The sequence below is a fragment of the Castor canadensis genome, chromosome 2 (assembly GCF_047511655.1).
Source record: "Castor canadensis chromosome 2, mCasCan1.hap1v2, whole genome shotgun sequence".
Classification (NCBI taxonomy): Eukaryota; Metazoa; Chordata; class Mammalia; order Rodentia; family Castoridae; genus Castor; species Castor canadensis.
The window spans coordinates 157,721,503-157,745,030 of NC_133387.1; the positions used below are offsets into that span (position 1 = coordinate 157,721,503).

General features: G+C 44.4%; 1 protein-coding gene across 4 annotated transcripts in view; it reads right to left on the reverse strand.

The window, feature by feature from the left end:
- The window catches only part of Dapk2 (death associated protein kinase 2), a 113,024-nt gene that overhangs the window by 83,705 nt on the left and 5,791 nt on the right, over positions 1 to 23,528 (reverse strand). For all 4 annotated transcript variants that reach the window (XM_074066175.1, XM_074066174.1, XM_074066172.1 and 1 more), the window contains exon 2: positions 22,946 to 23,043. In XM_074066175.1, the coding sequence (XP_073922276.1) occupies positions 22,946 to 23,037 (92 nt within the window). In that variant the 5' untranslated portion in view covers positions 23,038 to 23,043. The remainder of the gene's footprint in view (positions 1 to 22,945; positions 23,044 to 23,528) is intronic.

The window sequence follows — 23,528 nt, forward strand, 5'->3', positions numbered from 1 at the left end:
AAGGACACTCTTTCACCTGCCTGTGCCACACAGACCAAGGGCAGCATGTTCCAGGTGGGAATTACCACTTTGAAGTTCAAAAATAGCTAAACCCCAGGCTCTGCCAGCTGTTTATACAAGGCCCTCCCATTGTTGGTCTGTAGGGAGCCACTTCACAATAAGGCTCAGGACGCTGATGGGGGCAGAGCAGGCAGGGACATAAGGCCCAGGCAGCAGCAAAAGCACTAACCACAAAGATCTTGGGCAACTCCCTGAGGAAACAGAACTGGACAGTGGGCTGGACAGTGGCTCCCAAAAACCACATGTCCATGTCCAGCCCCCAGAACATGTGAGTGGATCTTTTTTGGAAAAAGGGTCTTTACAGATGCGATCTTATCTCAAGATCCTCCTGGATTACCTAACAAGCCCTTAATCCAATAAGGTGTCCTTATAAGAGTGAGGTGAGGGAGATTAGATAAGAGAGGACTCACTCACACCTGGTAGAGAGCAGATACAAAGATTGGAGTGATAATCAAACCAAGAACACCAGGGATTATCAGCAGGCACCAGAAGTTAGGAAAGGCATGGAACAGATTTCCCTTGGGGCCTCCATAAGGAGCCAACTGTACTTACACCATAATTTCAGACTCTGACTTCCATAACCATGAGAAAATAAGTTTCTGTTGTTTTAGGTCACACAATGTGTGGCCATTTGTTATGCAGCCCCCAGGAAACTAATAGAGCAGAGAAAGGGGACACAGGGAAGCAAGCTTGGGGGTTTAGGAAGGAGTCCAAAAGACAAGGTGGCCACTGCTCTGCAGGGTTCACATTGCCCAGGAGGCCTGGCTCCTGAGGACTTCAAGTCAGCTGGACATAAAGGCCATGACAGGATTCCTCCCCACTCTCCCCTCCTCTCTCTCAGGCTCTGGCTGCCACAGGCAGGTAGTATAGCCTCTCACAGATTCTTGCCCAGAGCTGTGGCCCTGTCTGCCTACCCAAGCTCCTCCACACCTGACCCTCCTTATTTATGAGCTTCCAAAAGGAACCAGAACGTCCTTCTCTACCAAGTTTCTCAGAGTCAGTTAGCAGAGAGAGGCAGTGTAGCTCAGTGGAAGTGTTCTGGCTTTGGAGTCAAAAGGTCTGGATTTTAATCCCAGGGTGACTTAGTATGTGAGCATTTGACCTTTCTGTGCCTCAGCATTCTCCTCTGTAAAGTGAGGAAAACAACTGCTGCCTCACAGGGCTACTGTGACAATCCAAACAGCACTGTAAAATGCAGGTGGCAATTATCACCATTAGCTACTTACTTCATGACAAAGGTTTTCTAGAAAACTGGCCTAAATCATCCTGATTCTTACAGTTGTGGTGGATACACAGATGCACACCCTGGGGGCTATCCTCAGGGTAGGGAGTTATTGAGCACTTACTGTGTTCCCTCTTCTTACTTGCCTTCAAGTTCCTTCTTCCACAGTCACTAGCTGTGATCTGAGCCCCTAGGAGTCTCCAATAGGCACACAATACATATTTGTTTTCTGAATAATGAATAAATGATGTTGACTGGGTCGCTCGGCTTCTTAAAAGGCATTTTCCCCTCTGCAAAATGGAGCTAATTGTCTATCTTCCCAGCTGTCTCACAGGCCAGGTATAAAGAATAAACAGAGGTAGCAGTCACTGGATGCCTTGGAAGAGAACAAAGCATCCCACCAAGCTCCAAATTATACCCCAAGATGTCCTGCTGTGCCTAGGAAAGTCATGATGAGGTCTCGAGGTTCTCAGACCTGCCTATGCCCAGAGAGACTACATTTCAGGACCTGAAGAGGCCCATACTTTAAACTGTGAGCAAACCTCCCTGCCTTTCCTGGTCCAGGGTAGATGACCTTAGCTCATTTCTGATGCTGCCCCTTGCTAGCTGTGTGACTTGGTCACTTAGCCTCTCTGAGCCTCAGTTTTCTCTCCATAAAGACGGTCAATTACTCCTGCCTATCTGGAAACGTAGTCACAAGAGTAGACTGAGACGATACGTGCAAATGTGCTCGTGAGCTGTACAGTCCTACAAGATGCAGGGAATTATTATGGTCATCAGGTGAAAAAGCAGACACCTGGGTGTGAGCCAGAGTGGAGAGCACAAATGCACTTCTCCCTTCCATTTCTACAACTTTAAAACCCTCTCCATCAAGTTACAAATTCCTACATGGCTTCACTAGGAAACCAAAAATATTCTAGCTGCACTTCAAAAATACTCTAACCACAAGACAAGCCATTTTCATAATGGGTGTTGCTGGGCTTTAGTCAACTCAGCTACTCATGCCAAAAAAATAGTTGTTTTTTTTTTAAATACCACATACCACAATCCAGCCCCTCCCCCCAAATATACATCCTTTCTCTTAAGAAAATAAAATAAGTGGAAAACAACTTTAAGTTATAAAACCCAGCTTTGAAGTATTTGTTCTCAGAAGGCAGGCCTTTCTTTGGTGATGGGAAGGGCCTGCAGACACAGGCATTCTCCAGTTACAGTTTGTAGGCAGATAGATTTCCAGCAGAAGTGGGAGAGGAAGTGAACTCCTGCCAGTCCTGAAGGCCATGAGGACAGGGCCTGTGAGCCCACAGAGGCAAATGCTGCCACAGACTCAGAAATGAGCTCAACTAATCCAGCTGCACAGCTGAACAACCCTTAAGGCCTCCTGTACTGGATGTTTTAACCAGTCAGGTACAAAAGAGGCAGACAGACCAACTTCTCCTCACCCACAGGCCTTGATGCAGTGCCCCACACTCCAGCTCTCTGCTGCCAAACAAATAGCCTCCCCATCACTTGAGCAGTCAGCAAATGAAAGGCCCTCCCAAAACTGACAGAAGGAACCCTGTCCCAAGTTTTTCTCATGGTCCCACAGTCCAGGCCATTGGCCAGGGTTGTCCCCTGGCCAGACGGAGGAGGGCAGATGGCACACCAGTGCTGGGATCAGTGACACAGTCAGGCTCCTATTGTAGTCCATCCATGTTTTACACTTGGGGCTGCCTCTTCCCCCAGAGGTCCTCCATTCTGGATAAGAACTTGCACACGTACTCTTTTGGTACGTGGCTCAGGCTCCAGTTAGAGGTTTCTGTTCTCTAGTATAAAACAGTGAACTATCTGAAAGGCACCCTGGCCTGGTAAGAAGAACAAATGTTTTGCAGTCAGGTTAGGGTCCAGGGTCTGCTGCTGACTGGCCCCAGGACTTTGGAGAAATTTCCTCATCTCTAAAAGGTAGCCCATGAGGGGACAGAGAGGGAGCAGGGGGTAGGGAGGAGAAATGGCCCAAACAATGTATGCACATGTGAAAAAATGAGTAAAAAAAAAAGGTAGCCTGTCCCACAAAGTGATAACATATGGAAGTCTTCTGGCATACAGCTGGTGCTTAATCAGGGATATTACTTTTTTAATGCTAGTCCCACTCCTCATCCCCACCCTAATGCTCCAAATTCTAAGGCCTAGTCCCTCCTCCATACTGACTCCTTCCAGTCCTGCCAGGCCCTACTGTCTCCCTGCAGTGTAGAACAGAGCTGGCAACCAGGAAGCACTCAAAGCAGTTAAGTGTCTGTTTACATAGAAAAAAAAAGTAATCCTGAAATCTCAAATGATTGGAATTTTGCCTACCACATTCTGCTTTTATGGTTACAAATCAATAAGTGAACATATTGAGATGAGTTTTATGCAGAAGAGTATTTTTCTTTTGATAGCTGCAGTACCACAGCTATATATGGGCAAAACATAAAGGTAAGAAGACTTGGATGATTCTATAGGTTCCTTCAGACTCTTCAAAGAAAATTAATTTATTTCCAGTACACTGATCTTTTGAAATTGTAAAAGTAATGTGTGATCATTGTGGGAAGCATAGAGAATATGAAAATATATGAAAGAAACAAATCTACCATCTCTAGAGAATGCCTCAGTGAGTCTTTTTGTATATTTCTTTCCAGCTTTTTTCTATAAGCTTGTGTATTGTTTTTCCTATATGACATTTGTGTGAAAACTAACAAGTGAGTAAGAGAGCCAGCCAGTGCAGCCAGCCACTGACTGTGCATAGAAGGCTTCCTAGTCCTGTTTTCCAATCTCCCCACTCCTAAACAAGTTTGTTAGCAAAAAACCTACACATTGTATAACTACATCTTGTCTTATCAGGCCTTGGTGAACTTCTACCCTCTGAGTGAGTTAATGTAGTCATCTCTCCTTTCCATTTTTGTGCCACAGAGTCAATATTTACTAGCCATGTTGCTAAAACAGGCACTGGTCACAGACATGATGCCAAGTCACCTTGTCTAATCTCGGCAGCAGCAGCAGTCTCAGTGGCACCCACAGGCTTTACTGTGCCACAGGCCATAGCACTAGGTGAAAGATTCTGAACGTAACTCAGCAGGTGGCCACTGGCCCAGCATGAATGCTTCACATCATCATGAAATTGCAAAAGGCTAAGTGAAAGAGGGCTCTTAAGAGACGGGAAACTGGGGATCTTTGGAGAGGAAGGACCTGCCTAAACATGTGCAGTTCCAGAACCAAAGCTGGACACTTTCATTCCCATATCAATCCTCACTCTGGTTGCACTATCTCTCTGAATCCATCAACATGGAGAAAGAGCTGAGAAGGCAGTGGGAAACAGAACCCAACCCAACAGGGCTGGAAACTGGGCAGATGTTGCTGCTCTAAGAGGGACAATTTCATAGAAGGCTATTCCCAAGAGTGGCATGGTCTCTGGCAGTAATGATTAAGGTGATGCCATAGCAGCATCAATTCTCTTGCTGACATTCATTTATACGACAAATTTTTATTAAGCACCAACTACAAAAGTATTACTTGTATCAATAAAAAAACAGTATCATTTTGCCTACCTCTTCTGGAAAGAATTTGTGGTTGTTAAGAGACATACTCATTGGATGATCTAAGAAGTCTGAGGTCTATAGAAAAATACTGATAAAAGGAAATATAGGTGACTCATTGTTTGGGGGTGGCTCTCTGACAGCTAGCCTCTGGAATAAAGTCCCTGTTCCCAAGGGCACTTTAGGTACCCAAAGGAACAAGACAAAAGAAAAAAGGTGACTTTGTGTGATACTAAATGCCTTTAGTGTTTCTGTGGTGTAATGGAAAAACTAAAGAATATGGAGTGAGAAGAGTTGCATTCTGGTCCCACTTTTGCTTTCAAAATTTCACATGATTCAGAGGGAAAGGGCTGTGTCCAAGGTTACACAACATTTTGGTGGCCAAAGTAGGACCTGAATCAAGTTCTTCACTTCAAGTCTATGGCTAATGGTTCAGATGTCACAGATGAGTCTTCTCATCCTCTTAACTTGGCTATTCCAAGAAAGCCACAACCCTAATCTAGAACCTCCATGGCAACAGGATTTCTCTTTATCTTCCTCCTCAGTGGAGAGCAGACCTTGCCCACAGAGATGGCCCTGGCCTCCTCTTCCCCTGGCAACAGACACTCTAGCTGGGTTCAAAGAACTAGGCTCTGTCACTTCTTGGAGAAACAGGAGCAAGATAGAAGCCACATCAATACAAGAAGATGCTGTAGTGTGGGATGATCCTGGTACACAAAAGGAGCACAAGTGACTATTCTGTACAGCCAATGGGATGGCAAACAGTTCTGCACACTTGGTCTGTTTTTCTGCCCTGTCCGCTCCAGACAAGAAAACAAAGAAGGTCATGTGAGCAGGCCCCAATGAAAATGCTGCTGTTGCTGTGTTTTTCTACCTTCTCCTGAGTTTGTAGATACAGCTGGATGCACATGGTTTAAGGCTGTACCAGCCCTGTGTTTGTTGAGTGACTACTGTAGATCCAGCCATATACTAGAGGTGTAGAAACACAAAGAAGGCTAAAACTTGACCCTATTCTCAGAGGGCCACAGTCTGGCTTGGAATACAGATGAACTCCAGAAAACCTTCTACTTTAAAATAATTGTATATGAGGCTCAGACTCTAAGGACTATGGATGCTCAAAACTGGAGAGATGGAGGGGGCTGGGAAGAAGAACCCATGGGAAGGCCTCAGAGGGAGAAGAGGTATTTCCACTGGACAAGAGATAAGTGAATGACAGGAAGGGAGTAAGAGATAAGACGTTCAACAGGAGGGAAAGAACATCACATTCAAAACCTCGGTCAAGCCAGGTGTAGTGGTATACATCTGTAATCCCTGCAATCAGGTAGCTGAGGCAGGAGGGTGGCAAGTTCAAGGCCAATCTGAACTATATAGTGAGACCCTACCTTGAAAAACAAAGCAAATAAATAAGTAAATAAAATCCTCAGGAAGAGCAGCTAGAGTAGAGAAAGATGGGGAAGTAAATTTGGATGGTAGAATGAGCAAGGTGGTGAGACTCAGTTAGCAACATCCTTTAGTTTAATCTACCAGCCATTCACTCCTAACTCTGTACCAGACATTGCATAGGAAGACATGGCCTACACATTGGTCTAGAATCACTTACCCTGCAAAAAGAAAGCTAAGGTAGCAGCAAAAAGAGAAAATAAACATATTAGAAACACATTCCCGCAGGTATAGTTTCACAAGGGTAGCCATGCAAATGCTGGTTAATTTCGACAATGCTACAGGTGCTGAATATTGGGCAATCTTGTAGAGACACAAATACACGACACTGTTATTGCTAAATAAGGAGCCCTGTGATTATAAAATTAGATAGCTCAAGCTCTACTCACAGTTAATAGCCACTATCTTCAAAGCATTAAGGGAAGGCTTCCCAGACATCTTGTTGAGAAGAGCTTCCTAAAGGCAGCAGTAGTAGGAATTAGGGCCTGAGCTACAACACACCAGTATATTTCACCTGGTAGCCAAGTTCATAACCTTTTTGAGTGTTATGTCACTTTTTTCCAATGCCTAAGAAAGGACTTGTGCATGATGAATACATCTGTGGAAAGCATACCACTTGATTTTTTTAATTATCCTAAAGAGCTCCTAATCCACTGAAGGTGATGGACAGATGGTATCAGTCCAAATTCTAAGATGGTGTGATGGCAAACAACTCTCTCCAAATCCCTTGGGGTATCTCTGCCAGAATTTATCAAGCAAAAGATATGAGCATCTCACTCTAGGTACCCATATGCAGGCCCCACTATCTCCTTCCCTTCCCTTTAGCTGCTGCCATCCTAATTTACTAATCCTTCAGCAAAGGCTCACTGAGCCTTCTCCCTCCATGAGAAGGATACAAGACCATGAAGCCTCTGCTCTCTCTTGAGGAGCCTCCTGGTCTTCACATTCCTACAGAGACTCTCTCCTAACTGGCTGGTCCCCCATTCCCCTTTCTCTACCCAATCCCATTAGTCTTTCTTCTTGATATAATCCAGCTCAAACCCAGCAGGAAGTCCAGACTCCTAAGCATGAAATACTTAAAAAGTAATTTATTTGTTCTATGTGACACAGAAATGCATGTTAACTGTTTACAATTTAGAAGAAAATCACTTATACAGAAAAGTGTAAGTACCAAAATCAAATCATCCACAGTCCCACCTCTATCCCTATCCTCCCCCACTCCTATGTCCAATGCTATTAAAACTTTAATGGGGGCTGGGAAAGCACCTGTGTAGCATATGCAAGACCCCAAATTCAATCCCCAGCACTATAAAAAAGAAAAAGAAATTACACTTTCTTGGCCAAATTAGTCCTCTGTCCCTCCTCTGCTCACTACTTTGGGTTCACCCTTTGCTTCTCCACCAGGACACATCATCTATTTACCAGGGTACCCACTCTCTCCCAATCACACCTGGACTTTTCCCAGGCATTTGGGGGCCTCAAGTCCATCTAAATCTGGAATACACATCCTATCTGCTCTGCCGATCAAATTCCATCCATCCTTCAGTGCTCCACTTATCTCCCACCTCCCAAAACCTGTACTGGCAGGACCAAGCCATGGAGGTAGCTCCCTGCTATGAACTGTATCGGGATGTTCTTTTCAGCTATACCGTATTCTGACAGCTGTTGAATTTCTATGAAGCTTGAGACCTCCTGTTTTGTTTGGGGTTTTTTTGCCTCTTCAGATCCACTGTAAGTTCCTAGAAGGTACAAACTGCATTTTTGCATATTCTGCCTCTCCTTTCTTCCTTCCCCTCCTAGTGCCCATCAAAGTATCTCCTATCTCATACGTGCTAGATAGGTGCTTCATAGAATTTTGGAATTGAGGGGCTCATTAGCTCAGCCCCTTTGTTATACCAAAAAAAGACTGAAGACCAGAAAAGGAATTTATTAAGAGTACAATGGTAAAGGCAGAATAGAGATCCTAGGAACCAAGTGAAATCAGAATTCATTTGAACATTCATTGTGCACTTACTATGTGCCCACCATTGCATAACACAGTAGGAAATAAAACAGAATGAGCTCCACATCCTATGTTCAAAAACCCTGCTGAGCTGTGAGCTGATTTGGAGTAGTTCCTTAGCAAGAACCAGTGCAGAAGAAGGTGGGAAGAGACTCTTAGGCAAAGAATGACAAGAGTATCCACAGGTGCTGTGAGATGGAGTACTGGGGTGCCAGCCCTGCCTACAGTCATGAGAGCAGGTTTCTAGAAGGAAGCATTACTTGAGTAGGGCTCAATGCTGGGTGAGACCTAAATGAGCACAAGAAAAGCATGTTACCCAGGCTCTTTGAGGAAAAGGTGGCCAGTGAAGAAATACACACAGGAATGGGAAGCAAACTCAAAAGTTATAAAGGAACTGGCATGTGAAAATGCTACATCTTCAGTGGCTGCTCCCCTCTCTCTCACACCCTGCATCAAGTTCCACAGAGAGGTCATTTACTTGGCTTTAGCCAATTATCACAGCTCCTAATGGGCAGAGCTCTTCTAGCCCAGCTGTCTCATAGAATATGAGGTAGCCAGTAGATAGATCAGTCTTGGGTCAGGTGACCATCCCTCATCCAACGAGAGACCATTCCTGCAAGGTTTAGCCCAACTCCACTCCATGGTGGTGGTGGAGGAGTGAGGGGGGTTGAGGAAAAAGAGAGCAGTTTTAGCAAGAACAGCATGTCAGGGTAGTACAGACAGACACACACACTAGGGAAGGAGGGGATCCCAGGAGGAGTCTAGTGTGAGTAAAGGCAAGGAAAGGAAGTAAAATTACCATAACTGGGACAGAGGATAATAAAGAGACTTCTTTAATCTAGGAAAGGAAGGAGTAACATCACTGAGAGCCTACTATGTGCCTTAAGTATTATACTGAAGAACTGATCTTAGATCCAGTTGTACAATCTGCACAGGGAGCACTATAAAAATACAGATGCCAGGGCCTCATCTCAGACTGTTCTTTTTTTTTGCAGTACTGGAGTTTGAACTCAGGATCTATACCTTGAAGTACTCCACCAGCCCCTTTTTAGTGAATGATTTTCTCAAGTTAGGGTCTAGAGAACTATTTGCCTGGGCTGGCTTCACACCATGATCCTCCAGATCTCTGCCTCCTGAGTAGCAAGTATAGGTGTGAGCCACCAGTGCCCAGCTCATCCTAGATCTCTAAATCTGAATCCTGACATGTTGGTTTGTTTATTTGAAACCTTCTCTGTGGTTCAAATGTACTACCTGTGATGACAACCACTGGGCTGCCTGTTTCAGCCATAATCTCATTCAATCATCTAGATCAGGAGAGGTCTGGGTTCAGATCCTGGCCTGATAAGGTGGGAAGTATGTTCCTCATTTCACAGATGAAAAACCCAAGGCTCAGAGAGATGAAGTAACTTGCCCAAGCTCACACAGACAGCAGTCAGTAGCAAAGCCAGGAATTCATCCTTTGAGGGACCATGTGCTGGAGAAGGTAGTTTATCTGTCCCACAGAGACGGTCTGACACATGGACCTTTCCTGAAGGAAGCAGCACTAGGAATTGCAGAAGAGGGTGCCTAACCAGAGTTTGGCAAAACTTCCTAACTGGGAAGGAAGAAGATGACATTTTTGAGACATGTGTGGACCCCAGGAAGAATCCTGCATTAAGATTCAGATGAGAATCTTAAACAGGAAGAATTTCCTGTTTAAATGCTGCAGAGTTGACTAGCTCTGATTCTCTAAGAAAGAATTTCAAGAGTGAGCCAGGCACCAGGGGCTCATGCCTATATTCCTAGCTATTCAGGAGAATCAGGGTGATTGCGATTCGAAGCTAGCCCCGGGCAAATAGTTTGCAAGACTCTATCTAGAAAAAAAAAAAAACCAAAAAACTTCACAAAAAAAGGGCTGAAGTTGTAGCTGAAGATGTAGGCTCTGAGTTCAAACCCCAGTGTTACAAAAAAAAAAAAAAAAGAGTGCTACTTAGAGCTCTATGGACATGTAGCACACAGTCTTATCTCCACTCTGTCTGCCTCCTGGCTCTCAAGAACAGAGTCTGGGTCTTTATGCCTCTGTTTCCTTATCTGTAAATGGAGACAATGACTTCCCACTGCTTGCCTATTTGCCTGTCCCACATAGGAGCCCTCAGGATCAAATGAGGTGACAGAGGAGTAGCTACTCAGTCTAGCTCCTCAAAACAACTGACTGCTGGGGCTTAGGCTAGAGTGTTGACATCTAAGGTGCTTTTTGTGGGCACTTAGGATAAGAGCACTGAAATCTGTGGCCATTTGCTGGGCACTTTCCACATGCTGGTCTATGGCCCTTACATCTGTGGCAAGAATGAAGAAAGTGCTATTTTGGAAGCTGTTCAAAGCTATTACCACCTGCTAAAGGAGGCAGCAGAAGACTTCATTATGTGGGCATGGAAAATGGCTTTCTGTTGGGAAAAACTTCAAGATGCCTTTGGTTCTGCCAAAGAGAGGTCCAGTGTCCATGCAGGGAGAGGTGGTAACAATGCAGAATTTAACTGCCTATGTGTGAAAGAAAAGGGGTGTCTCTCGTGGGTGGTAAGCACAAAGAATCGTAGTAGATTGGGGACCTAAGGTGGGGTCTTGGAAGGCTCAGCATCATGGTAGAGGTTACGATTCACAGGAGCAGAGGTGTCTGTCACCTAACCTTAAGTTGTTTTTTACTCTGTGCAGAAATTCTCATCACCTCCAAGCCTTACATGAAACTCAGTTTACCTTACAGCCAGTCTCAAGAGTGAAGTGGACCCCAACATGGGCCCAGATCCCTGCTGAGATGGGATCACAGAGGGCAGCCTTGTCTCAAAAGAGGAAGGTGGTCCTGGCATTCCAAGGCCCTGAGCCCTGAGAAGGATGTGAGTTCTCCCTAGAGAGCCTGGGATGGCTGGGTCAGGGAACAGAACTTCCTGTTGTCCTGGAATGCAGTACGCATTGTTCTTAGTTGCACGTTAAAGAATGGGGACCCCAGAAGGCTGGGAAACATGGAGGTACTTAGATTCCACCTCTGGTATTTCAACAAGCCTGTGAGATGCAGAATCAGAGGCTCCGAGAGTAAGGCTGCCCATGTCGAATAGCTCACAGCGCCTAAGCCAGGGTCATACTTGTATCTGGTGACTCCAGGATCCAAAGTAGTCACTGCCCTCCAGCCTCCTGCCCTGGGCTGTCCACCTGCCTGGGTCTCAGCTGCCTGCTCCCATGTTCCATCTCCTCTCTCAGCTGCAGCACCTCCAAAGTGCAGCCTGACAGGGGTGAACCACACTACAGCTACTCAGCAGCCACAGTCTCCTCTCTACTGGTGGCCCTGCCCAGAGATGTTCTGTCTCCCTCCAGGCCTTGTGCCCAGGCCAGCAGCTCAGGATTTGAGATTAGCGTCTTGAAGCCTCAGGTTAGATGCTGGCTGCAAGGGGTCAGGGGCAGGGAGGCAGGGCTGGCCCTGGAAATGGATTAAATGCAGGGCAAGCAGGTTCCCAGTAAACCATGAAGAATACCTCCTCTCTGTTTACTAGAGGGACCTGAGGGTCACAGGTAGAAAGAAAATCCTAAGCAACTTGGTACCTTAAGGGCGCACTGGCCCAGAGGCAGAAACCATAAGTAAATCTCAGCTCTGGTGGCAAATTAGTTAAATTCTCTAAACTTCAACTTCCTCATCTGTAAAATGGAAGAAATGCCTACTGCCCCACAGGGCTGCAAGAGGATTGAGCTAGGTGATGAAGCCCAGTGCCCAGTGCAGGGGTAGGTTTAGAGAGGAAAGTCCCTGACACACAAAGCTCTCTTCCCTTCTCCCTATCCCAGTTACCCTCTGAAGACAGCAGGATTCATAGTGGTTCTAAATTGGGCTTCCAAGAGCCCTGAGTTCCTGGAGGCTCCTTGTGGGTGGTGAGAGGGCCAGCAGAGAAGGGGCAGGTGGGCTTCTGCTTGCCCCTCCTCCCCCTTCCCCAGTGCTGTACCTTCACTAGGCCTGTTTGTACTCTGGCTCCCAGCCTCAGCCATCCACTTGAACATGTCCTGCTGCTTCAGCTGTAAACCCTCCTGTGGAGCAGGTACAGACATGCTTTTTTTGCAAATGGCCAGATGATAAATAGTTGAGCCACTGAGGACCAAGAAGCAAAATCTAGGATATTATGCAGGTATTTCTGCAACAAGAGAGAAAATAGAATTTCTACAAATTTTTAATTGATCAAATTCAACATATAATAATGATAACTGAGGGCTTTATTTTTTTATAATATAGGTGTTCTAATAAGAATGGAAATGGAGAGGGGAGCAGATAAAATTTTGTTACTTTGGTTTCTAAGTTAGTGTTCCCTACCATCAAGCTGATTGGAAATGTTCACTGTAAAATCCATTATCCCTCCAGGACCAGTCACATACAGGAGGCAGACCAGATTTTGGCTGTAGAGCTGTAGTTTTCTGTCCCCAGAACTAGCCAACATAGTAGCCCTTGCAGGGTAAAGGTCTTGGGTTGAAAGTCTGTTGAAGGGTGCTTTGGGATGGGGCAATCAGAATAGAGATGGAAGGCTTTGGCTGTCCCTGTAGGAGGCCCTGGAAGCTGCAGGGTCTCACAGGGTCTCAGGCCTGCAGCACAGAGCCCTGGGTGTTTTACTAAAGCCAAGGTGATGGGGAACTTCAAAGCCCTCACTCTGGTTTCCCCAGCAAGGCCCTCTCTAAAGCAGCCCTACCCCAAGCACCCCTCTCCCAATAGCACACTCAGAATGCTTGTGTAAGTAGATTATCATGAAATTAGCAGAGGTTTATGGGTTGTATTTATTTTTAGGAGGCCAGTATTCTTCAAAAATATCATCATCATGCCAGGCATGGTGGTATATGCCTGTAATCCCAGTCTTCAGGAGGCTGAGGTAGGAGGGTTGTGAGTTTGAGACCAGGCTGGGCTACACAGTAAGACCCTGCCTCAAAAACAAACAAGCAAACAAAAAACGACTCGGGAGGGGGAGATAGGAGGATTGAGATTCAAAAGTTAGTGAGAACCACTCCCAATTCAAAAACAAGCTGCGTGTGATAACACACGCCTGTAACCCCAGCTTCTCAGGAGCTGAGGTAGAAGGATCATGCCCTGAGGCCAGCCCTGGCCAAAGCAGGAGTCCCTATCTGAAAAACAAACTAAAACCAAAAGGACTGGGTCATGGCTCAAGTGGTAGAGCACTTACCAAGCAGGCACAAAGATCTGAGCTCAACTCCCCAGTACCACCAAAACACACACACACACACACACACACACACAAAAGTTAGCAAGCGTCATGGAAGCGAAAAAAGGCTGAGGAACTGTTCCAGAATAAAGGAGGTTAAGGATATGACAATGAGATGCCACATGTGATCCTGCACTGGGTTTTGTACTGCAGGGAGAAAAACTGCCATAAAGAACACTAGTGCGGAAACTGACAAAATTGAAATGAAAGTGATTGCTTAAATTAAAATATCGCAGCGGGTGGTGGACTGGCTCACGTGATAGTGTCTTCCTAACAAGCATGAGGCCCTGAGCTCAAACCCCAATATCACCAAAAAAAAAAAAATACATAAATAAAATAAAATATCACATCACTAGTATCAAATGCCCTGAATCTGATAACTGTGCTAAGGTCATCAAAGAGAATATCCATGTCCTTAGGAGATACATAATGAAGTTTTATGGGATGAAAAGATATTATGTCTGCGACCTACTCTCAGATTCTCAGATGGGTCAGGAAGCATGATAGATAAGATAGATAGATAGACAGACAGACACAAACATACATAACCTGACTCAGAAAAAAAAAGAAAGGAAAGAGGAAGAGAGAGGAAGAGGAGTAAAACAGAAGAGTGAAACAGAGAGACAAGAGATGGAAAAAGAGATGGTATCTCTGGGTCAAGGTACATAGGAACTCTGTTATTCTTACAACTTTTCTATTATATTTGAAATTATTTAAAAAGTATATGACCTCTGAATACATGTAAAAGAATAATTTTTTTAAAAATACAAAAACAAACAAAAAAAACCAGGAAGACAGGAAAGGCAGGGATGTAGCTCAGTGACAGAGAGCTTGCCTAGCACACACAAGGTTCTGGATTCCATTCCCAGTACCACAAAAGAAATGAGTCAAAAAACACACAACACAAAATCTACACGCTGGCAATAAAATAAATTTTTTAAAAAACCATATCCTGTAGATTCTAGGTTGGTAATGGTTCCCATGACGCCCCCTCACCCGGCAACAAGAATATCCCCCAGTTCTTAAGTTTTCATAATGTAAACTGGGCTCAATGAGACCCAGTCTTCAAGGGCAAGTGATTTGCACATGTGCTGAGCTCCCTCCTGACTGAAGCCAGTGCAATGAAGCCACTCTGAGTGGCTTTGTGCTTTGTTTTCCTGACAATGGGTGATGAACGTGCCTCCCTCTCTCATCCACCGCTTCTGTCATCTGGAGTCCTCTGTGTCTGTTAGCCTGACAACTGTGTCCCTTCATCCTTGCTTATGCCCTCTTCCCCAAGCCTAGGTCCTCTGCTCCTCAGTCCTGGCAGAGCCCTTACCTCAAGATGGTTACGTCCACCTCCTCCAACTCCTGGATTAGATCGTGAGGAACTGCCCCACCCAGAGTGATGACTTCCTCCTTTGAACCCCTAGCATGAATTTTTGGGATCCCCCATTAGCATGAGGTCTAGCCCATGTGCTCATTTCATTTGTTTTTGAGGAGAGTACCTCTGGGCCCCAACTGAGCCTTAAGCTGTGTAGGGAAAGGCCTGAGCCCTAAGTCTTCTCTACCCATCATGGTGCCCAACACACAGTGGGTGCCCAGGAGTAGATACTGTTGACTATGTTGCTGACCCAGAACACAGATGTGTGTGTATTCACACATCCACACACTTGCACTAACTTTATGGAAACCACTGACTTGTCTAGGGTGAGCTATGTCCCAAAAGGCTCCCTTGTCTCTAACACCAAATGTGCCTATGCCAGACTTGGGAAGCTCTCAAGCCTAAGGCATTAGCAACAACAGGACACTACACTGGACTGTGCCATTTTGCATTCACCTGACTCACAATGCCCTCCACCCTTCAAGGCCCACTTTTGATTTGTTTCTGAAGGACTACTGGGCCAGGCAAGGCTCTTCTCTCTCTGAAGTCTGTTTGGTGTTAACAGGACCAGAATGGTCCTGGAAGATGGAAGTACATCTTCCCTGCTCCTCAAAATTCCTGTTTCTGACCACTTTCCCAAGCCAAGCTGGCCATAGTTGTGTGGCTAAAAGGCCCATTGACTTCACGATGAAATTTCACCAAGGAAATTTTGTGGTCTGGTGTGGTCTTCATTGTCATCCTATGCAGAGGATGAATAGATCTGTCCTGTCTCTCTTCCCCTTCAGGACCCCTTTACTGGCCCACAGCCAGGTCCTTAACCAACTCACCCCCACCACCCTGAACCCTGGCCTCTACTAAAATTGATGATCTCTGAAGAATCTTGAAGGACAATTTTTATTAAATTATAGAATTGCATAGAAAGAGCATGCACTTTCCAATCTGACAGACCCAGGATGGACTCCTGACTGCACTTTTCAGATCATGGGACCACGAATATGTTACTTAACTTCTCTAAGCCTCACTTTCCTTATCTGTCAAATGGAAATGGGATCCTGCTCCAATGGGAAGGACTCAGCACAGACTATAACAGGAAGGCAGAAGATCTCTAACATGGGATAGTCTTTTCCACATTCCCAGTAGCAGGAAAAGCCAGCAGGTGGGTGATCAGAGAGGCATGAAATCCCAGGGCCGGGTGAGGGAAGGGCTCTGCCCAGTTAAGTTTCTAGCTTTTATTTCTGACTTTCTCTGAGATTTGTTGTGTCACACAGAGTGTAATTTCCCACCTGGATTTTCTTTGATATAGCAGGTCTGTTTCTTGAGACAGATGCTTAATGTTTTGGAGACTAGAGTTTCTTCATCTGCAAGATAGGACTGATAATTACTTCACATTGTGTTATAAGAATGAAATACAGGACTGGAGAAATACAGGACTACCTCAATTGGCAGAGCTGTTGCCTAACAAACGGGGGGCCCTGAGGTCAAACCCTAGTAACACCAAAAAATAGAGATTTAAATACCATAGTGTGTGGCACTAACTATGACATTTTCGACTTGTACCTGAGAAGTCCTGGACACACATGGATTCCCAGATGTATGGGAATGGGGACTTACCTGAGGGTTTCTGCCTCAGGTTTAACTCAAGGCAGGTGCCAGATAACTCTGAGTTAAATTATGCATGTCTGTAGGTACTGAGCACTTATCAAGTATAAAAGGCCTGGGATAGATACCACAACACAGGGGAGTTCAAGTAGATGGGTGGATAAGGGCTAAGGTACACAGAAGCCCAACCTAAAGGAACCTTCAGTCCAATAGGAAGGATAACCATGTAACTCCTTTTAAATTAAAAAGTTAATTAAGGTGGCTCATACCTATAATCCTAGCTACTTGGGAGGCTACTTGGGAGGTTCAGGCCGGCCTGAACAAAAAATAAGACCCTGTCTTCAAAATAACCAAAGCAAAAAGGGCTGAAGGTGTAGCTCACACAGTAGACTGGCTGTCTTGCAAGTGCAAAGCCCTGAGTTCTAATCCCAGTAGTGAAAAAAAAAAGTAAGTGTGAAGGAAGAGGGTAGGCTAGAGGGTGGGTCATGGCAGGCACTGGTAGGAAGACAGCATTTGATCTGGACATTAAGAGAAAAGTTTAACTTTTCTAAGAATGAGGGAACAGAAAGAACAAAGATAAGTCACAAAAGTTTGGGGATCTCTGGCCTCAGTCTCAGTGCTATAAATGAGGCTCGAAATGGAAAAACAGATGTGGGTCTGCCTTCCAAGAACTGACAGCCCAGCAAAAACACATGTGAGATAGGCCTAATCCATCCCAGGGCAATTCAAGCCCGCCTGTACTCCTTGAGCTTTCCTGCCTGCTTACCACTTGGGGTGAATGTGAACTCCCACTTGGGGTGAATGTGAACTCCATGCAAATATATGTGCCTCGAGTAGACACAAAGGAGGAGGTGTGAGGGTGTGAGAAATATCTTTGGAACAATTAGAAGGGAAAATTCAGAAATAAAAATAGCTGTTGGGTTAATCCTGCTGATCTTTATTGACTTAGAGTGTCTTCTTTTCTTGGGAAACAGAGTCTCACTGTGTTGCCCAACCTGGCCCCAAATTCCTGAGCTCAAGGAGATTCTCAAGTAGGCTTCATCCCAGGGATGCAGGGGTGGTTCAACATATGAAAGTCAATAAATGTAATAAACCACATTAACAGAAGCAAAGACAAAAACCACTTGATCATCTCAATTGATGCAGAAAAAGCCTTTGATAAGATCCAACATCATTTCATGATAAAAGCTCTAAGAAAACTAGGAATAGAAGGAAAGTTCCTCAACATTATAAAAGCTATATATGACAAACCTACAGCCAGCATTATACTTAACAGAGAAAAATTAAAACCATTCCCTCTAAAATCAGGAACCAGGCAAGAATGCCCACTATCTCCACTCCTATTCAACATAGTACTGGAATTCCTAGCCAGAGCAATTAGGCAAGAAGAAGGAATAAAAGGAATACAAATAGGTAAAGAAACTGTCAAAATATCCCTATTTGCAGATGACATGATACCCAAAAAACTCTACTCAGAAGCTTCTAGACATCATCAATAGCTATAGCAAGGTAGCAGGATATAAAATCAACATAGAAAAATCATTAGCATTTCTATACACTAATAATGAACAAACTGAAAAAGAATATATGAAAACAATTCCATTTACAATAGCCTCAAAAAAAATCAAATACCTAGGTGTAAACCTAACAAAAGATGTGAAAGACCTCTACAAGGAAAACTATACACTTCTGAAGAAAGAGATTGAGGAAGACTATAGAAAGTGGAGAGATCTCCCATGCTCATGGATCGGTAGAATCAACATAGTAAAAATGTTGATACTCCCCAAAGTAATCTACATGTTTAATGCAATTCCCATCAAAATTCCAATGACATTCATTAAAGAGATTGAAAAATCTACTGTTAAATTTATATGCAAACACAAGAGGCCACGAATAGCCAAGGCAATACTCAGTCAAAAGTACAATGCTGGAGGTATCACAATACCTGACTTCAAACTATATTACAAAGCAATAACAATAAAAACAGCATGGTACTGGCACAAAAACAGACATGAAGACCAGTGGAACAGAATAGAGGACCCAGATATGAAGCCACACAACTATAACCAACTTATCTTTGACAAAGGAGCTAAAAATATACGATGGAGAAATAGCAGCCTCTTCAACAAAAACTGCTGGGAAAACTGGTTAGCAGTCTGCAAAAAACTGAAACTAGATCCGTGTATATCACCCTATACCAAGATTAACTCAAAATGGATCAAGGATCTTAATAGCAGACCACAAACTCTTAAGTTGATACAAGAAAGAGTAGGAAATACTCTGGAGCTAGTAGGTATAGGTAAGAACTTTCTCAATGAAACCCCAGCAGCACAGCAAATAAGAGATAGCATAGATAAATGGGACCTCATAAAACTAAAAAGCTTCTGTTCATCAAAAGAAATGGTCTCTAAACTGAAGAGAACACCCACAGAGTGGGAGAAAGTATTTGCCAACTATACATCAGACAAAGGACTGATAACCAGAATATACAGGGAACTTAAAAAACTAAATTCTCCCAAAACTAATGAACCAATAAAGAAATGGGCATGTGAACTAAACAGAACTTTCTCAAAAGAAGAAATTCAAATGGCCAGAAAACACATGAAAAAATGCTCACCATCTCTAGCAATAAAGGAAATGCAAATTAAAACCATGCTAAGATTCCACCTCACCCCTGTTAGAATAGCCATCATCAGCAACACCACCAACAACAGGTGTTGGCAAGGATGTGGGGAAAAAGGAACCCTCTTACACTGTTGGTGGGAATGTAGACTAGTACAACCACTCTGGAAAAAAATCTGGAGGCTACTTAAAAAGCTGGACATCGATCTACCATTTGATCCAGCAATACCACTCTTGGAGATATACCCAAAAGACTGTTACTCCAGAGGCACCTGCACACCCATGTTTATTGCGGCACTATTCACAATAGCCAAGTTATGGAAATAGCCAAGATGTCCCACCACTGACGAATGGATTAAGAAAATGTGGTATCTATACACAATGGAATTTTATGCAGCCATGAAGAAGAACGAAATGTTATCATTCGCTGGTAAATGGATGGAATTGGAGAACATCATTCTGAGTGAGGTTAGCCTGGCTCAAAAAACCAAAAATCGTATGTTCTCCCTCATATGTGGACATTAGATCAAGGGCAAACACAACAAGGGGAATGAACTATGAGCACATGATAAAAGCGAGAGCACACAAGGGAGGGATGAGGATAGGTAAGACACCTAAAAAACTAGCTAGCATTTGTTGCCCTCAACGCAGAGAAACTAAAGCAGATACCTTAAAGCAACTGAGGCCAATAGGAAAAGGGGAACAGGTACTAGAGAAAAGGTTAGATCAAAAAGAATTAATCTAGAAGGTAACACCCACGCACAGGAAATCAATGTGAGTCAATGCCCTGCATAGCTATCCTTATCTCAACCAGCAAAAACCCTTGTTCCTTCCTATTATTGCTTATACTCTCTCTACAACAAAATTAGAAATAAGGGCAAAATAGTTTCTGCTGGGTATTGAGGGTGGGGAGAGAGGGAGGGGGCGGAGTGGGTGGTAAGGGAGGGGGTGGGGGCAATGGGGAGAAATGAACCAATCCTTGTATGCACATATGAATAATAAAAGAAAAATGAAAAAAAAAAAAAGGAGATTCTCTGCCATGACCTCCACAGTAGCTGGGACTATAGGCATTCACCACTGTGTCTGGTGCTAAATAAGTTTTTGTCTGTTTGTTTAAACCAACCCAGTATCGTTGAGAAGGTTCTGCCTTTGGAGTTCTAATCACTTGTTCTCTGACTTTGGACAAATCACCTCCTCTCTCTAGTCCTCATTTTCCTCATCAATAAAATGAGAGACATGGTTTAAAGCTTTGTTGAGATTCAGTTTTATGATTTTACATTAATATAATAATGTAAGGAAAGGAATTTGAAGTAGAGGAGAATAACTGAATAGGAAACAAGGAATCACTGATCCTTAGGCTGGTTATAGCCTAAGGTGTCCAGTAGCTGTCTATGCGGAAGCCCATGAAACTCTCACTGGGTCTGTGAACCATCACCTCCTCCTGAGGAGACCCTGCTATCCTACTCCCAAGGTCAAACAAGAAATTTTATATTCTCTCCCACTCTCCAGAGGCATTCACACTAAAGGAACAAAATGAGTTTTCCAGGTCTTTATGGTATGGTTGTAGGTCCCCAAATTAGGAGTCAGATCACCAATCCCTATGATGGTTCTATCACCAGTTCACTCTGTGACCTTGGACCAGCTACTGGTCTTAGCCTCATCTATAAAAGAAGATACTGAATGGGATTCTCTTTGGGAGCCCTCCTCCAGTATTCCTGCTCTATCTACTGGTGACTACCAAGGCCAGGAGACACCAAAACCTGGGTCTTCTCCAAATATCCCCAGAAACAGTAGACAATCTCCAGTATCTCAAGCAGACTGGTGCTAAAAGCATAGGCACGGCCAAGCGTGTACATTCAGCACTGGCAGCCAGAGCACAGAGCAGCCATCCCTAACCAGTCAGTAAACTGCACCTCCCAGTATTTTCCCTCTGAGCCTGCTGTCTTCTCCCTTCACAGCCTTTACCACACCTTAGGATAATGATTCACTCTCTGTGTTCACTTACTTAGTGCCTTTCTCTACTACTAGATCATAGACTGCAAGAGGACAGGAGTATATGTTTTGTTTACCACAAGTCCTAACATCACTCCAAAGGCCTCAGGCCCCCAGGCCTCTGCCTGGTTAGCACTTAGATAATGGGAAGAGGGATCCCCCACACTGTGAGGTACATGGTGCCCAGCACCTTCACACCTCTTGCAGTAGAGGACCAGAAAACATGAGTTCTATTCCAGTTGTAATAGATCAGGGTAAGGGAGAGGTGAGGTGACAAAGAAACACTTCATTAATTCCCCTAGGAAATTGCCTCTACTTTCTTCTCCAGAACCTCTTACCCCACCGCCTTACCAGTTTCTGTCGCAAGACACAAGTCCACTCCAACTCTGCCCTTGTTATGAAGCATATGGCTGCCTCTGCTGCTGGGCTAGGGCTCCAAAGATGAGTCTCTCATCTTTGTACCCACAGAACCTAGCACAGATCCTACACACAGACAGTGGCCAAGGTGAGGCCATCAAATCAAACACCACTGGAAAGCCCTGCCAAGATCTGCTGCTGAAGATGTCACTTCTCAAAGGCAGACATGCCTGAGGCAAAGAGAAGCCGGTTTCTCATTCAGAGGCAGACTGCAGCAGAGCAACTCCTTCTCACCCTCCTTCACCAGGCCCTGGGGTGGCAGCAGCAACCAGTCTCAATGGAATACTGAGGGGTTCTCTTTCAGGTCTTCAGTCACTGGCTCTCCCACCCAACCAGCCAGCACCCAGCCAGGACAAGCACTCCCTGAACCAGATGCCCCTGCTACCTCCCATTCTCCTTCTAGTAAGGCTCTCTGGCTTTGAAGCTTCTGTCTTTAAAAACAAAGGCAAGTAAGAGAATTAGTCCTGACCCGAGAGTTTTATAAAGGGAGAAGGCCTCTAGCTTTACCTTTTGGGTATAATAGACACTACACTGTCTGGTTTTCACTTTTCTGGATGTGTAAAGGGGTGAGGCTGGGTGCTCTGGAGATCACACGTGAGGGTGCCAGTACTGTGCTCACAGGAGAAAGCAGGATGGGTGTGCAAGGGCAAACTGGACTGGCCAGACCTTGGCTATGTCACTTGCTGCCCAGCAACTTTAGGCAATTTACTTAAACTCTGGACTACAGTTTCCTTATCTGGAAGAGGAGAATAAAAATAATTCCTATTTCATGCATTGTTGTGAGAATCAGGCTTCAGGACTGGTGTTGCATAACTACTAAAATACCATATAAATATTAGCAGTTGTTAAGAATGGAAGGCCAAAAGAGAGCTTTATAGAAAATAATAATAATAATAATAATAATGATAATAATTTCTCCCCTAAAAGCAAGTTCTTTCAGATCTCAGAGTTCAGCCCTGGCTGCCTTCTGGGGTGAGCAAACCTGACAATGTACCAAGTAACTCAACTCAGGAAACTTCATGACTAGGCTCGTGTGGCTGTTACTCAATGCAAATCCATTTTCAGGAAGATGACTTCACCTCCCAGTCAGGCTCTGAGCTTAAAACACAAAATCCTAGGAACCATGGAGAATCCCAAGTGGCACTCAGGAAAGAAAACCAATAGGTCAGGTTTCTGTCCAGAGCCCTGAGAGGGCTTTGTGAAAAAAAGTAATGGACAAAAGGAGAATCATTAAAATTTGCCTCAATTGTCAAATTACACTGAAAACACAGATCCCAGCAATTCCAACCCATCTGCTGGTAAGTCTTTATTTCCAGAGAGGTGGCTATTTGCAGAGTGACAAAGATGAATAAACCTTGGGCTTGTTTTTAAAGCTTCCCATTAGCCCTGGGATGAGCCCATGATTTGCAACACCAATTGACCAAAAAAAGCATAACTGGCTCCATCTCATATCCCTCCACCTCTCACCTCCCCAGCTCCTCTCCAATGTCGTAAAAGTCCTCCACTTTTTGCTGCTTGAACGTTGCCATGATTGGGCTCCTCATTGAGGCCTGGAGCATATAATCCTGAAATGGGAAGAAACCTGAAGTTAGGACAGCCATGCAAATTAACACAAGCTGAAGAGTGTAAGACCTAAAAGCAACCAGCAGACAGGAAGCAAAGAATTTATCAGTAACCCACAGTCCTGATTCTTCAAGAATTGCCTTGCTCAAATTCTTTCTCACCTGTAGCTGATGATATATGGTTCTTATTTGATGATTTAATTCAAATTTGTTAAAGGCACAAAAAAGAGCCCTCCTTCCTTCTTCAGATCTGTCTGAAAAGGTTCAGAGAAAGAGATCCAGAGTGAACTTCAGCTATTTGTTTTCATTAAGGTCAGATTTACTGCTGGGTGCTGGTGGCTCATGCCTGTAGTCCTAGCTACTTAGGAGGCAGAGAGCAGGAGGCTCGTGGTTCAAAGTCAGCCTGAGCAAAAAGTTCATGAGACCCTATCTTGATAAAACCCTTCACAAAAAAGGACTGGTGGAATGGTTCAAGGTGTAGGACATGA